The 15,712-nt window shown below is 44.7% G+C and overlaps 1 protein-coding gene across 7 annotated transcripts in view; it reads left to right on the top strand.

Annotated features, from left to right (window-relative positions):
- ATG4C (autophagy related 4C cysteine peptidase) overlaps positions 1-15,712 on the top strand; it is a 77,427-nt gene that overhangs the window by 26,903 nt on the left and 34,812 nt on the right. For all 7 annotated transcript variants that reach the window (XM_040978435.1, XM_040978434.1, XM_040978433.1 and 4 more), the window contains one exon: positions 1,372-1,455. In XM_040978435.1, the coding sequence (XP_040834369.1) occupies positions 1,372-1,455 (84 nt within the window). The remainder of the gene's footprint in view (positions 1-1,371; positions 1,456-15,712) is intronic.

The following is a 15,712-nucleotide window of genomic DNA, read 5'->3' as shown; positions in this document are numbered from 1 at the left end:
TTAAGGATGACTGAAAGTTTACTGTAACTCTGTTAAGTGATGAGTGACTGAAGATTGGGAGCAGAAGTAAGTCATCGAACTTGAGATTGTTTTGGCAGCCATTTGTAGCATTTGCTTAAAGGACTGCCTGCAGAGAAGCTATTTAGGAGAGTATTATAATAATCCATATGGAGCTTAATGATGCCTTCCCATTTTCACTCAACATCAAAATCAGACTTTTTCTATCACCTGATAGTAACATATTATAAAATAAAATTTATTTACACAATACTTAAGGAGTATTTTTCATTAAAAAAAAAAACTCCTTTAAAATGTTGTAGTGATTCTGTTAAATATTTTGTTAAATATAAGGTGCAGATAGTCTACTGAAGTTCACACCCAGGTCTGTTGAATGCACATTTCAAGATTCTGTTACTATGCTCTTGCTTTAAGCTGCATTTACTGCTGGTATTCAGAAATTTTATATTCTTGGAATATTGAGAAATGTGGTGGGCACATGCTTTTCTCAGGAAATTCTAATGTGTAATGGCATCATGAAAAGTCACAAAGGTCACTACACTTTAGATTCTGACGGTTTGACAGGAAGAAAAATCAAAAGCATTAAAGAGTTTGCAACAGAAGTTGGGGTATGAATTGGGTTGTAGAGGCGGCCATACCATGGCTAATCCTCTGCTTACAGTGCCAGTATTCCATCTGTGTGCCCATTGGAATCTTGGCTGCTCTACTTGTGACCCAGCTTCCTGCTTTTGGCCTGAGAGGGCAGTGAAGGATGGCCTGTGTGCTTGGGCCCCAACTCTGCTTTTGAAGATAGAGAGAAAGAACATTGAATTGTAGAAAACTGTGTTAAGGATGTATGACAGCTTATATAGCAGTTGCAGACATCCTCGTTTTGCCACAGTGATGAAATGTGTATTTCCCTAGGAAGCTGCAGAGATCCACTTTTATCTAGAATGCTAGTCTACTGTGTGATTCTTTTTTTCCTTAAATGACTCAACTGTCTCAAGTCTTACTTTTGTAATATTGGTACTGTTTGTTATTTTTGGGGAGAGTTTCATGTTAGAGAAACTGGAGTTAAAGTTTAACTTTAGGATTTTGTAGTATGATAATGTTAGGACTGATGTGGAAGTAAATTAAAACTTGTTCTCATGGTTTTTAAGTGGGTAGAGTGTAGTTACAATACTGCAAAATATTTTTGCAAGTTAGCTTAAATGGCTCATATTTTCAGTTCACTGCCCAAATATTTTATAATTGTTGTAAATAATACATCTCCAGGACTAATAATTAGTGATTTGAAAATAAGTAAGAGAAAGTCATGCTAGAATTTTGTCTGAAATCTTTTAATTGAAGTAATTTCTTTTTGTTGTTGTTTAGGTTGGGTGTTGAAAACAAAGACATACTTTAGTAGAAATTCCCCTGTATTATTGCTTGGAAAATGTTATCATTTTAAATATGAAGGTAAGTGCTTAATTTTTAAACTATTAAAAAGTTGTTGGGATTTCATTGTGTAGCTTTTTATTATTTCCAGGTTTACCTACTTTTTCCATATATCTGTTAAGATATTTATATTTTGTATAAGATTATATGACTTTAATTTCTTACAAAATTCTTGAGATTAAGGGTTGTATTATCTTTGGCTGTATCATAGTTCTGGATTTATGAGTACTAAATAGATATTTGATTTGTAGTATGCCTTATCAAACCGATAATTTTAATGTCTGATAATAATGCAAATATCACTTTGGTTAAAATAAAAATGATAATCCCTCTAATTCTTAGATTGTTTCAATAATAATCTTAATAATTTATGCCACTTATGAAGTGCCGGGCACCATGTTCAGTTCTTTGGGAAATAGCTTGGATTCTCACAAAAACCTATAAGAGGTAGACTTAAGTGTCTTATGAATATGAAAAGAGGAGCTTAAAGAAGTTAAATAATATGCTCAAGGATACCTAGTAACTGAGCTGCAGTTAAACCAACACTGTCTCTCCAGTTCTGGTGCTTTTTATGGTAGTTTTTGCCTTGGTATTATGTGTTTGTATTTTTTTTAATTATTATTATCATTTTATGATACAGTTTCATAGGCCTTGGGATTTCCCCTACCCTCTCCATAAACCTTTCCACCACTGAGTTCTCCCATACTGTTTTTTTTTCTCCAGCAATGTTTTGTTTTTCTTTCTTTGTTTTTGAATTGTATAAATTTATTTTTTGATACTTTTTACATATTTGATTAGGATGCAAAGGATCAAGGGCTAGAGGAAAGTGGGTGTGACCGTTGCTTTGATATTTTCTTTCTTCATTCCTGTGTCTGAGGGGGAATGGAGAGATAAGGGGAGAAACCACACCCAGCCTCCCAACCATCTCAGGGTCCTTGATGTTGGTATGCTCTGAGGGTCCTGCTCAAGTGGTTTTGATAGTTCAACACTTCTGTATTGCTGCCGATCTTGCCACTCCAATCACGATGAAATTTCTCTAGACTCCACTGGCTGACATAGTCCACCTTAGCATTTCTGTTTGCCCAGGTATTCACTGCCAACACTTGGCTGGGGTAGTTGATAGATTTGTTCTGTCCTCTGTCCTCTGTTATGGTTTCAGGTGTCCCTTGTAGGCTCCAGTGAATTGCTGTATCCTCCATGTGCTTCTATATCTTCCATGCACTCCACAGTCAGACCATGGAACCTGCCTTTTTCCTCCATGTTTCGAGTTCTGAGTTTAGCGGTTCACTTTGGGGGATTCCCAAAGAAATGCCCTGTTAGGTGATCCCTGACTTGATTCTTATGTGTGCATGCCAGTACAGGGTCTGGAACAGTCCATTGCCCAAATCGGCCTACATGCACACTGTTAGTTGCAATTGCTAGGTCAGTTGTCTCCCGCCCTGTCTTTTACACAAACTAATGGGTATTGCAGTCCAGTTCGATCCTGCCCACCACACACTTGGCCCCCACACAAACCAGAGAGACCCACTGTAACTCCCACCAGTCCTGCCTCCTACCCTGGTTCTCATGCTTGTCAATATGTGCAGTAGACTTTTCCTGTCTGTACCACATCGCATTCAGCTCTCATACATGTCAGTGGGCATTGAAACCTAGTTCAACCCAGCCAGCTTCACTGTTCAGCCCACGCATGTGCCGGTAGGTGCCACTTGTGCCACACCACTGTTCAGACTTATCTGTACTCTACTCACCAACATGGCAGCTCTGGGCGGAGCCATGGTCCTGAGCATGCCTAGAGCTGTCTGAGATCCATCCACAGCATGGTCGCTGTGGATGAAGGAAATTCTTGCACCTCAGGCTTGGACAAGCCCAAGGCTCTCACCCCGACTAGCAGCATTGCATGAGGAGTTAAGTTCCCCAGCAGGAAGCCTGGCCTGGCACGGGTACCCCCAGCTGCAGCCTCGTGGTTGGGTGACCCAGACACCCGTGCTGCACTGCTGCTCAGACTTATCTGAACTCCCAGTTTCCCCATATCATTACAACTGTATAGTTCCTCAAAGTCCATCATTGCAAGCATGGACAATGTCAGAGAGTCCAGCATCCTGTTGTCATGACACATCCAACAGTTTCACTGGAGTCCATCTTCCATCTGGAGGTACAGATGCACACTGCACCATATCCTCACATCTAGACATGTCAGTCTCCATTAAACAGTCACTATAATCCCCCCAAGTGAAAAGCCACAAAGCAAAATCAACAACAAGAAGAAAAACAAATTTATAAGGCCATGAAGTTAAACAACATGCCACAGGGTATGATAGTCTCCATTACACTAACTACACATCCCCTTAAAAGAAAAGCCGCAAAAACAAAATGAACAACAGGAAGAAAAAGAAATTTGCAGTGCCATTAAGTTAAATAACATGCTTCTTAATGACTAATGTATTGCTGAAGAAATGAAAAAGAGAATCCAGAACCTTCTTGAAGAGAATATGGCTACTGTATGATCTATGAGTCATTGAATAATCATAAGAAAGTATTTTGAACAGATGAAAATAAAAACAAAATTATCAAGATCTATGAGATGTAGTTTCCGCTGATCTTTGTTGGTGAGATATGTCTCTTGTAGGCAACAAATTTTTTTTTTAATCCATCCTATTAATCTATGCATGATTGAATTTAATCCATTTACATTTGGGGTTAATATAAATAGGTGGTAATTTGTTTCTGTCATTTAGTAATGGTTTGTTCATTGATTTAGTCTTCTGTTGTCATTTTACTGGGATGTTCTTCACATTTGCCTTTGGTTTTAGTGGGTGTTATTCCTCTTCTCTGTCAAGAGAACATCTTTAAGTATCATTTGTAGGGCAGGTCTGGAAGAGGTGTTTTCTTTTAACTTTTCTTTACTATGGAAGAATTATATTTCATTTTCAAAGAAAAAGGAAAGCTTTGCTGGATATGTTGTGTTGGGCTGACAATTTTTTGCTTTTAGAATCTGGAATACATTGCTTCATTCTTTTCTGGCCTGTAGTTTTCAGTGAGAGGTCAGCTGTGACCTATTCTGTTTCTCCATATTTCAATTGGTTTTTTTCATGAGCACATTTAAGTGTCTTTTTCTTATGTTCGATTGACGAGAGCTTGATTTGTGTCTTGGTGAAGATTGCTTTTGATCAACCCTGTTGGGAGTTCAGTGCCCCTCCTGGATGTTGTTCCTCAATTTTTTCTCTGAATCTGGAAATTTTTCTTGATTATTTCATTAAATGCATTTGTAAACCCATCTTCTCTTGCTGCACCTTCTGGGACTCCCTTTTTTTGTTATATTTTTGACAATCTTTACATAGTTAATTAGGGGAAAAACATTCAAGGGCTACAGGAAAGTGGGCAAGACTATTATTTCCACATTGTTTCTTTCATGTATCTGAGGTAAAGGGGGATTTTAAGGGAGAAGCCCCACCCAGTCTCCCACCCACCCCAAGTCCTTAATGTGGGGTACGCTCCTAGGGTCTTGATCAAGTGGTTTTGATAGTTCACCAGTTCTGAATTGCTGCCAGTCTTGCCATTCCAAGCACGATGAGGTCGTTAAAGAATCCACGGATTGACATAGTCCATCTTAGAGTCTCCATTTGCTCAGTTTTTCAATGCTGACATATGGCTGAGAAGGTCAATTGACTTGTTCTGTCCTCTGTCTTCATGGTTAGGGTTCTGAGTCCAGCAGTTTGATTGGGGAGATCCCCAAAGAAACTTTGTCTGAGGTGTTCCCAGACCAGATTCTTGTATGTACTGGCAAGTACAGGGCTCGGCACAGTCCATTGCGTCAATCAGCTGGTGGTTGCAGTTGCTGAGTTGGTTCTGTTTCCAGCCCTGTCCTCCACTGGAACTGATGGATGCTGTAGTCCAGCCTGGTTCTGCCCAGCACACACTTGGCCCTCACATAAACCAGTGGTAGCTGCAGCCTAGTTGGAACAATCCACAATAACCCCCACCAGGCCCACCCCCTACCCTGGTTTGCCAGTATGTGCAGCAGGCTAGTCCAGTCTGTCCCACATTCCCTTCAGCTCTCATACATGTCAGTGGGCATTGAAGCCTAGTTCCATCTAACCAGTTTCACTATCCAGCCCACACAGATGTTGAGTGCCTTTCTGTCTAGCCACCCCAGACCCTGGTTTTCATGCCCTCCCGTGAGAGTGATAACCCAAGAGGGAGGAGCCCACTGTTTCCCTTCTAGGCCACTCCCAATCCCAGATTATGCACTCTCCAGGTAGTTCTGTGGTTTGAATTGACAGAATTAGTCCCCAGTGCCAGCTCTGCCAGCTGATGCTGCGGCTACGCCCAAACAACCCTCACCCACTCTAATTTTTATTTGCACCAGTAGGAACAATCAGCCCAGCCTGGCTTTTCCCTGACCTAGTCCACATGAGGCACACAGGTGTTGTAGCACTGCTAGTCTGGTGTGCACCCATCCCAGCTCATGCTCTCCTGAGGGAGTAGCCGTCCAGCAAGGGAGCACTCCCATATTCCCCCTGCAGGCCCCGTCCCCTCCCTCCTGGTTCTCACGTGTGCTATTGGGTGCTGCGGTACAGATCTGGTACAGATCACCTCACCTTGGCATTCCATAATGTGCACTGATTTTTGTTGCGAGTGAACCTGGCTCAACCCACACTCTTTTTTTTGCTCTGATTTGCCAATGGATGATGTGAACTAATTCAGCCTGGTTTGCCCCTGATCCATGCCAATTGTATGCCAGTGGGAAACTTTCTATGGACTGTTCTGGGTTGTTCCCAATCCATGCTTCTTGCGCTTACCTGCCAAGTCTGTGTCCTGCCAGAGGAGTTGCCCAGGCTCCTCCATCAGAACCTCTCCCAATGCCAGATTTCACGCATAACAGTGGGTACGTGAGCCATCCCTACTCAGTTCACCTCCTGTCCCTGCAGGAACAGTGGCTTTTCCTGACTGGCCTTCAACCCAATCTGGTTCTTGCTGTTGGATGTTTCAGTCCAGCCATGGCTCGTCCACACCCACATACAGCTCAAACATGGCTCAGTAAGGGCTGAGACCTAGCCTAGTCTGTCCTGCATCTACCCTGGTCCTCCATGACACAAGATGGTGTTGGAGTCTAGCCCGGCTTGGTGTGTCCAGCCCCAGTCCACACTTGTGCTAAGTGATACTACAACCGTATCCTGATCTGAGCATAGCCCCCATTTCAGCCCTGTGCTCCTCAACCCAGCTAGGGTGCTGGGACTCTGTTTTAGTAGTGTCTTTTAATTTTTCAATACTTGTTTTAGCTTGACCAGCTCTGCTTCCAGGTTTTCCTGGTGACAAGAAATATCTTCCAATTCTGAGATTCTTTCTTCCACTTCCACTGGATTTTTAACTTGCTCTATCGCGTTCTTCATTTCCAGTATTTTGGCTTGATGTTATTTCAGTGTTGCTATTTTCTGTATGATATATGCCTTACATTCCTGTGTGTGCTGCTTGTTGTTGATAAGAAGCTTCATAACAAGTGATTTAAATTCTGAATCCCCCATTTTCTTGATGTCTTCCTTAGTTAACTCAGAGGTTGGCAAAAGCTTTTGCTCCTTTGCAGGGGAGTCTTCAGTAATACTCACTGTGCCTCTGGCTCCTCTTCTGTTGTTGATCATTGTACTTCTGGTTAGCACATTCTTCTCCTTGGGGCAGGTTTCTAAGCTGTGTCACCCACAGGTCTTCAATTCAATTTTACTTTTTGCAGTTAGTACTCGGTTCTTTGTTTGCAGTCACTTGTGCCTCTCCCGTGAGCCAGTTTCATATCTTAGCTCTTATGTCAGACTTCTACCACTATCTCTGGAGTCCCAAGTCATGGCTCATCACTTTTCCACCTGCTGTGATCCTGTACTGAGGCTGCACTGTTGTCTGTATAACCTTTCTCCCACTTCTGGTTCCCAGGATTAGGGAGACACCTGGTGTCCTAAATAGCTAGGTTTTTGGTGGTGCTGATCTTGCAGGAACATATTGGCTGTTAGGTCTGGCAGCCACATGGACCTATTTTGAGTTGTAAGTTGCCAGCGTCTCTGGTATTATTTTTGATGTGGGACCAGTGCAATGCACTTAGCTCAGTGAGTTCGGTCCCAGCTCAGCGCATGCTCAACTCGCTGTTGTACCTACAGTCTTAGAGCCTGTGCCATACTGTACAAAATGGCACCGGATGCACCATTCATGGAGTTCTTGATCTGCTGGCTGTTAGGTCTGGGGGCTACCTGGAGCTATTTTGGGTGGGCCTTGTAAGATGTCAGGTCACTGCAATTCACTAAGCAGAAATGAGTTTGTTCTCAGCTTAGTGCATGTGCAGTTCTGTCTCACTTTTCCTTTGTCTCCCTATATAAGATGACACTTGATTTGGTTCTACTGAGGGTTTCCTCTGTGAAATCCACTCTCTTCCTGCCCTGCCTGTTTGGTATCTACTGCTTTGTCTCTGTTCCTGCTCAAATCACACAGATCAGCAGGACGGGCAGTTCTTTGTCTGGGGTCACCTCCTGAGCTCTTGGTGAACTCTTCTTCCCACCTGGTTGCTGGTGGAGTTCTGGCTGCTAGTGCAGTTTAGATTGCCGCTGGTTGAATGCTGCTGGGATGTCTGGTCACTGCAACACTACAGCTCTGTCTCTGCTGCTTTCCTGTATCCATCAGTCTCCAAGTACCCCCCTGCCATCGGTCTGTCCTCTCCTATTTCCTGGAATGTTTCCTCTCTGCTCACCCTGGCTAATGTTTCTCCGTCTGTTTAAAAGTATACTTACCTATTTCCGTCGTGTTAATTTTTCCTGTTATTTTTGAGTGAAAGAAAGTGAATATACATGAGAATATGCTATTAAGATTTTTACTCATTTTTAGCTTATGTATTTTTGTCATTTATCAGTGATTTTCTAGAGCCTTTTTAAAAAATAGTTTATGATAATAATGGTTAACATTGAGCATTTATAATGTGCCAAGTAACATCCTAAGTAGTTGACATGTATTAACTCAGTGGATTATCACAAGAGTGTTGAAGGATTAGTAGGATGTTGGTAGGTGAAGAAGTTGAATAAATGATGAAAGCAATAGCTTCGAGATATTAAAAAGCACATTAAGGAATTAGAGGGATGTTCAGTTAGTTGTGGTGGGGATTAATTTAGAAAAATGATCCAATTATGGAAGAGAATCTTCAATGTTATGCTTATTAAGTGATTTTTAAAAACTGATGACACTATGAAGTATGATAAAGAGTATGGGATTTGAGTTTAGGTGTATCTGAGGTTGAATTTTGACTTTCTTGTTTTATTAATCAATTCATTTTATTTTGGATGATGTTTACAAAGCTGAGAGGATGCATGCAGATATGGACCACCAGTTAGGGTGGGGGAGGGTCACAGAATGGAGGAAGTAGATGAGACAGCTCTATTTTTCTTCTTATATCTGAGGAAAGTGGAGAGAGAAGTGCCAGTAGGTACTGTAACCTGGCTTGGTTTGGGCTGCTTCCAGCCTTGGTTCTTGACTTTCAGGAACTGCATCCTGCCTGAGGAGTCCCCAAGCTCCTATTAGCAGATCACTTCCCAGTGGCAGATCTCATATACACTGGTGGGTCTGTGGTCTAGTTTGATTTGGCCTGTCTCCTGTATAGGCAGGAACAGCAGCCTTACCCAACTGGCCCACATCCATTCTGCCTCTTACTGTTGGGTGCTGCAACCCAGCCTTGTCTGGTCAGTCCCCATACCCAGTTCTCATGTGGTTCAGTGGATATGGAGACCTAGCTCAGTTTGTTCTATACCTAACCTGGCTCTTGTGAGCACCAGTGCCAGCCAGTTCAGGCTCATGTTTGGTCCATTTCACACCCAGTCCACACCTATGTTGAGGGATACTGTAGGTATCCACCTCATTCCAGTTCTTGTACTCATTAGTGTGAAGTGCAGCCCAGCAGGGGCATCCCCTAAGCTCCTCAACTAAGCTTACTCCCAGCCTCAGATTTTGCACATGCCAGTGGTTGCTCTGAACTAGTCTGGCATATCCTATCTCCCAGCATGGGCTTTGTTGTCAAATGCTACAGCCTGGTCTGGCCTGCCCTGCCCCAAGTCCCAACTCTGGTGGGTGCTGCAGCTTAGCCCTGCCTAGCCTGCTCCCATCCCTGGCTTTCAAGCATACTGGTAGGTGTGATAGGTTAGCCTAGCTCAACATGTCCCATACCCCATTCTGGCTCCTGCATATGCCGGTGTTATATGGTTTGGCCTTGCCCTGCCAGGTCCAACTCTTATAGAGCCAACCCACACACCTATTGACAAATGAAACATCCCTGACTGGCCTGACCAACACCCAGCCCTGACTCATGTGCTCACCAGCAGGTGCTACAGTTCACTGGGTAAGTTCCCCAAGTTCGCCCATCAGGGCCACTCCCAGACTTAGATCTTACATGTGTCGTCAGGTGCTAGGTCCTTACCTGGCATTGTCTGCCCACTGGTATTGACTTTCATGTGTCAGTGGATTTTTTGTTTGTTTGTTTTACTTTTGTTTGTTTAACTTTCTAATAAAAAATATTTTTTTAAAAATAAAAGAAAGTCAGGTATCAGAGAGCAGAAGAGACAAGGAAGATCTTCCCTCTGATGATTCACGCCCCAAGTGGCCACAATGGCCAGAGCTATGTTGATCTGAAGCCAGGAGCCCAGAGCCTCTTGTGGGTCTCCAACGTGGGTGCAGGGTCCCCAAGGCTTTGGACCCTCCTTAACTGCTTTCCCAGGCCACAAGCAGGGAGCTGGACAGGAAGTGGGGCAGCTGGGATTAGAACTGGCAGCCGTATGGGATTCTGGTGTTTGTAAGGCAAGGATTTTAGCCACTAGGCTACTGTGCTGTGCCCAGGATATTGACTTTTTTAAATTTAAATTTTATTTTTAATATTTCTTACATAGTTGGGAGGGATGCGTGCCCTTTTGGCCTCTGTAAGATGGGGAATGTCAAGGTATAGAAGAAAGATGGTGGAACAGATGTTTCAATTATTTTTCCTCCTTTTGGGGGAGGGGACTGCTCCTTGCTTTCAAACTAAGTCATTACTTGATCATGCCTTAGAGACTCTGATGTCTGGAAGTGTTCTGAGGGTGCTACTTGAGTGGTTTTGATAATTCTGAAAAGTTGTAGGTTTCATTGCTCCAGGGTTGAGAAAATTTTTCCAAGGTCTGTTGGTTGACCAAGTCCACCTTAGTGCATCTATAGATGCACCAGGAATGTGCTGCAAAGCTTGGCCAGGAGAGTGGTCCAACCTTTTCTGCTTTTCATCCTCTGACGAGGCACCTGACATCCTTTGCTGTCCAAGATGATTTGTCTGCCATGTCTGTCACCTTAGAATGGCCAGTCCTAATACATTCACTGCAAGGTTGAATCATAGATCTTGGGATTTTCCTTGTGGCCAGGGTTTGAGTCCAGTGATTTAGTTGGGAAGTCTACCAAGAAACCTTGCCTGGAGTGACCTCAGACTTGACCAGCACATGTGCCAGCCAGTTCAGGCTCATGTTTGGTCCGTTATCTGCACCAGGTAACACATATACCAGTGGATACAGCTGCCAGGGCAGTTCTGTTCCCAGCCTCACATCTTCAGCAAACTGATGAGTGTTTCAGCTCAGCCCAGCCCAACACAGGCCTGGTCTTCACACACACCAGTAGTTGCTATGTCTTCGTTGGGGTGACTGCTAACAACCCCCATAGGCCTGCCCTAGCCCCAGTTTTTGAGGTGGTGACATGTGTTGTGGTCAAGCCTGCTCTGTCCTGTATCCCAGGCAGCTCTTGTGCATACCCAGTGGGTGCTGCAGCTTAGTTCAGCCTGAATTGCTGCAGACCTGACCCAATGTAGGCTAACAGGTGCTGCCACCTTGAGCAGCCTGGCCCACTCCTACCCCTGACTCTCATGTTTACCAGCAGGAGCTGCAGCCCACCAGAGGAGTGCCCACAGTTCCCCTACCAGACTTGCTCCTAGTCCCAGATCTTGAGCTTGCCAGAGGGTGCTGTTGTCCAGCCTGACATAACTTACACCCAGTTCTGGCACTTGCCAGCAGGTACAGTAGTCTAGCCCAGCCTGCTTCGCCCAAAGACCCAGCCTATATACTGGCTGATAGGTGCTTCAGCCCTGCCTGGAATGGCCTTCCAGTTGTAGGTCTCATGCTCATCAGTGGAAGCACTGACCCAGTGGGGGTTGGGGGAACCTCAAATTCTATTAGCCTTGCTCCCAGCATTGGGTCTTGTACTTTCCAGCAGGTGCTGCAGCCTAGTCTAAGAAGGCCTGCTCCCGTTTCAGCATTTGCTAACAGTTACTGCAGTCTGACTCAGCCTGGCCCAGTCCCAGCCCCAGCTTTCACTGGCAGGTACAGCAGCCTAGCTCAGACTGGTCCGCTCCCAGCTTAAGCCCCCATGTGAACTGGTGCTGTGGTCCAACCTGGCCTGATCTGCACCATGTCTTGGCTCTCACTTGGGCCAGTGTGTACTGTAGACTGGCCCAACCTGGCCTGCCCCCAGACCTGTTGTACACGTATGCTGACAGGTGCTGCAGTCCAGCCTGTCCTAGCCTACCTCCAGCCCTAAGTCTTGCATTCACCAGTGGGAACTGTAGCCTAGCTGGGGAACTCCCCATGTTTTCTTGTCAGGCCTGCTCCCATCCCTCGTTCTAGGGTACTGCAGCCTAGCTGACATGGCTGGCAGCCAGTCCTGGTATTTATCAGTGGGTACTGCAGCCTAGTCAGAATGGCCCACATCCATTCTGGCTCTCACTGGTGAGTGTTATACCCTAGTTCAGCCTGCCTACTCTGAGATCTGGCTGTCATGTGAACTGGCAGGTTTTGTGGTGTGGCCTGGCCTGTCCCACACCCATTCTGACTCATGCAAGCTCTAGTGGAAGTTGGAACCTAGCCTAGTCTGGCCTGTCTCCAGACACAGTCTACAGGTATGCTGATGGGTGCTATAGCCTTGTTCAGCCTGGTCTGCCCACAGCTCCAGCTGTTACATTCACCAGTGGGAGCTGGAGCCTAGCAGGGGTATCCCCCAGGTTCTCCTACAAGGCCTTTTCCTAGCCCCAGATCTTGTGTGTGCTGGTGAGTGCTGCAACCGTGCTTGACACAGTCTGCCCTCAGTCTTGGCCTTTGCATGTGTGGGTGGGTCCTGCAGCTTGGCCTTGCCTAGCCTCTTTCCAGTCTTTCCATGAGAGTTGGGTGAGTTCCTGTCAGGTGATTTTCGTGGTCCAACCTGGTTCATCTTGTCACCACCCCCACAGCTCTCATGTAAACTTGCAGGTGCTGCAGTCCCACAGAGGCGAAACCATAAGTTCTCTGCAGAATCTGCCCCTAGATCTCATTCTCTTGTGTTCTGGCGGGGGCTGTTTTCCAGTCTAACATGGCACATCCTCTGCTCTGATACTCATAGCAGGTACTGTGGTATAGCCCAGCCGGGCTTCCCCTCTAGTCCCAGCTTTTGTGTGTGCTGACAGGTGGTAGATGATACTACTTGGCCAAACAGAGGTTTACCACATGGGCTGGTGCCTTGGTCTGACCTAGATATGCTTTCTGATTTCCCTCCACCAAGCCACTGCAATTCAGCTCTTTTGCCTACCTGTGAGTGCAGTGGCTTGGACTGTGGAAGCCCCCAGAAGCCATTCCTTGCTTGTGAAACAGGCTCTCAGTTATTCCCACTCCAGTATGTTTTCAGATCCCCCTGCCTGGCCAATCAGGGGTCCCCTCTCATTTGGGTGCTGGAGTGGTGCATCCTGGCCCAATGTGACCCACCTTTCCCACATATCTTAAAAAAAAAAATAGAATAGGGAACTTGCTGTCACACTGGTAGAGTTAACACAAATTTGTGTTTAAGCGTGTCCAGAATGCCTGCTAGCTTTTGGCTGCTTTTCTCCCAGATGCATAACACTTCTAGGTACAAGATAACCAAGGCAGTTGCATATAGCCTTGGCGGGGGAAGAGGGGAAATGTTGACTTTTATCAAATACTTTTTTTTAAAAAGATTTATTTTATTTTTATTGGAAAGCCAGATATACAGAGAGGAGGTGAGACAGGAAGCTCTTCCATCCGCTGATTCATTCCCCAAGTGACCACAATGATGGAGCTGTGCTGATCTGAAGCTAGGAGCCAGGAGTCTCTTCTGGGTCTCCTATGCAGGTGCAGGGTCCCAAGGGTTTCGAGCTGTCCTCTACTGTCTTCCCAGGTCACAAGCAGGGGGCTAGATGGGAAATGGGCAGCTAGGATTATAACCGGCACCCATATAGGATCCCATTGCATGCAAGGCGAGGACTTTAGCTGCTAGCCTTTTGTGCCAGGCCTTATCAAATCCTTTCTGTGCATCTGTTTGATGATACAGGTTTTTAAATAAGTTGCTATTATTTTTAAAGATTTATTTATTTCTTTTTATTGGAAAGTCAGATATGCAGAGAGAAGAGACAAAGAGGAAGATCTTTGATTCGCTGTTTCACGCCCTAAGAGGCTGCAGCAGCCGTAGCTGAGTCGATCTGGAGCCAGGAGCCTCTTCTGGGTCTCCCATGAGGGTGCAGGATCCCAAGGTTTTGAGCTGTCCTTGACTGCTTTCCCAGGCTACAAACAGGGAGCAGGATGGGAAGCAGGGCTGCTGGGACATGAACCATCGCCTATATAGGATCCCGGTGCTTACAAGGTGAGGACTTTAGCTGCTAGGCTACAGTGCCGGGCCCAGAAGTTGTTTTTATTTTAAAGGCAGTGTGATCCTGAGAGGGCGGGAGAGATCTTTCATCCATTGCTTCACAGTTCAAATGTCCATAATAGCAGGGGTTGAGTCAGGCCAGAGCCAAGAGCACGACATTCTATCCAAACCTCCCATTTTTGTCGTCACCTGCTGCCTCGCAGATGGCATTACCAGGAAGCTGGATTAAAAAGGCTGTTTTCTAGATATGTGTTGAACTCTGGGTTGAAGGATTTTTTTGTTCTATAGGTTAAAGATGTTCCTTCATTTTGTTACTTTATTTTGTTTTCAGTGAAAGATCTGATAGCACTTACTCTTCTTTGTGTGTAGTGTGTTTTCACAAAACTGGTTTTAAGCTATTCTCTTTATCACCGATTTTGAATAGTTTGATTCTGGTGTTCTTTTGGAGTATTTGTCTTTATTTAAAAAAATGTTTTATGAACGTTTTTGGTTCTTTTGTCTTCATGCATTTTTTTCCCCCTTTTTATCTTTTTATAAATTTTTAGTTTACACAAATGTGCCATGGCTCATTAGTTGTATTATTTAAAGTTTTCTTTTTTTTTTTTAATTAAAAGAAATTAGCAAGTCATCTTACAGGAAAGGCTGAAAGAAAGAAAAATAAGACACAGAGACAGTTTCTGTATGATGATTCATTCCTCAGACCTCAGCAGTTGCTAAGGCTGTGCCAGGCTGAAGCCTTGGAATTCCATCCTGGTCTCCCACGTGGTGGCAGGGACCCAAGCACTGTGCTGCCTCCCCACGTGCACAGCAGGCAGCAGGACTGGAAACGCGGAGCTGGGTCCGACTGCAGCAGGGGCACAGGCACTCCAGACGTGATAGAACCAATGGCCCTTTGAGGATATCTTCTGGTCTCATTGCTTTTAGTTGTCATTTATGTATGCTTTCATTATATTACCTGTGCTTTTCTCCATGACTAGCTCTTCTGCCTTTCTGAATCCCTTTTTTGGATATAAATGAGTGATGTTTTCATCTACTCCTTTAGTTGACTTTTCATTTAATTATATTTTTTGAAGAGCATAGTTTTTTAAGATTTATTTATTTGAAAGTCAAATTAACAGAGACAGAGAGTGGGAGAGTTCTTTCATCCACTGATTCACCCACCAGTGACCGCAATGGCTGGAGCTGGTCTGGTCTGAAGGTAGGAGCCGGGAGCTTCGTCTAGATTTCTCATGTGGGTGCAGTGACTCAAGCTCTTAGATCATCATTTGCTGCTGGGAGCTAGATGGGTAGTGGACTGAAAGGGAGGTGAATGAGGACCCATACTGGCTCATCCTCTACTGCCTTCCCAGACCATAGGCGGAGAGCTGAATTGGAAGTAGAGCAGTGGGTGCACAAACTGGCGCTCATATGGGATGTTGGTGGTCACAGACAAAGGATTAGACAGTTGAGCCATCACGCCAGCCCCATGTATCTCATAAATCTGTTAGATCTTCTTGATGTCTTTTACATTTTTTTTTCATATTTGCTGTTACTTTGTCTCTGCACTATATTCTTAGTAATTTCTTTCTTCTGATTCCCTAAGTGTGTCTTGAATTGTGTGTAATTTGATGCTTATTCTATTGAGCTC

The sequence above is a fragment of the Ochotona curzoniae genome, unplaced genomic scaffold (genome assembly GCF_017591425.1).
Source record: "Ochotona curzoniae isolate NIBS_2020 unplaced genomic scaffold, NIBS_Ocur_1.0 contig_291, whole genome shotgun sequence".
NCBI lineage: Eukaryota > Metazoa > Chordata > Mammalia > Lagomorpha > Ochotonidae > Ochotona > Ochotona curzoniae.
This window is presented reverse-complemented; position numbering and strand designations above follow the sequence as displayed.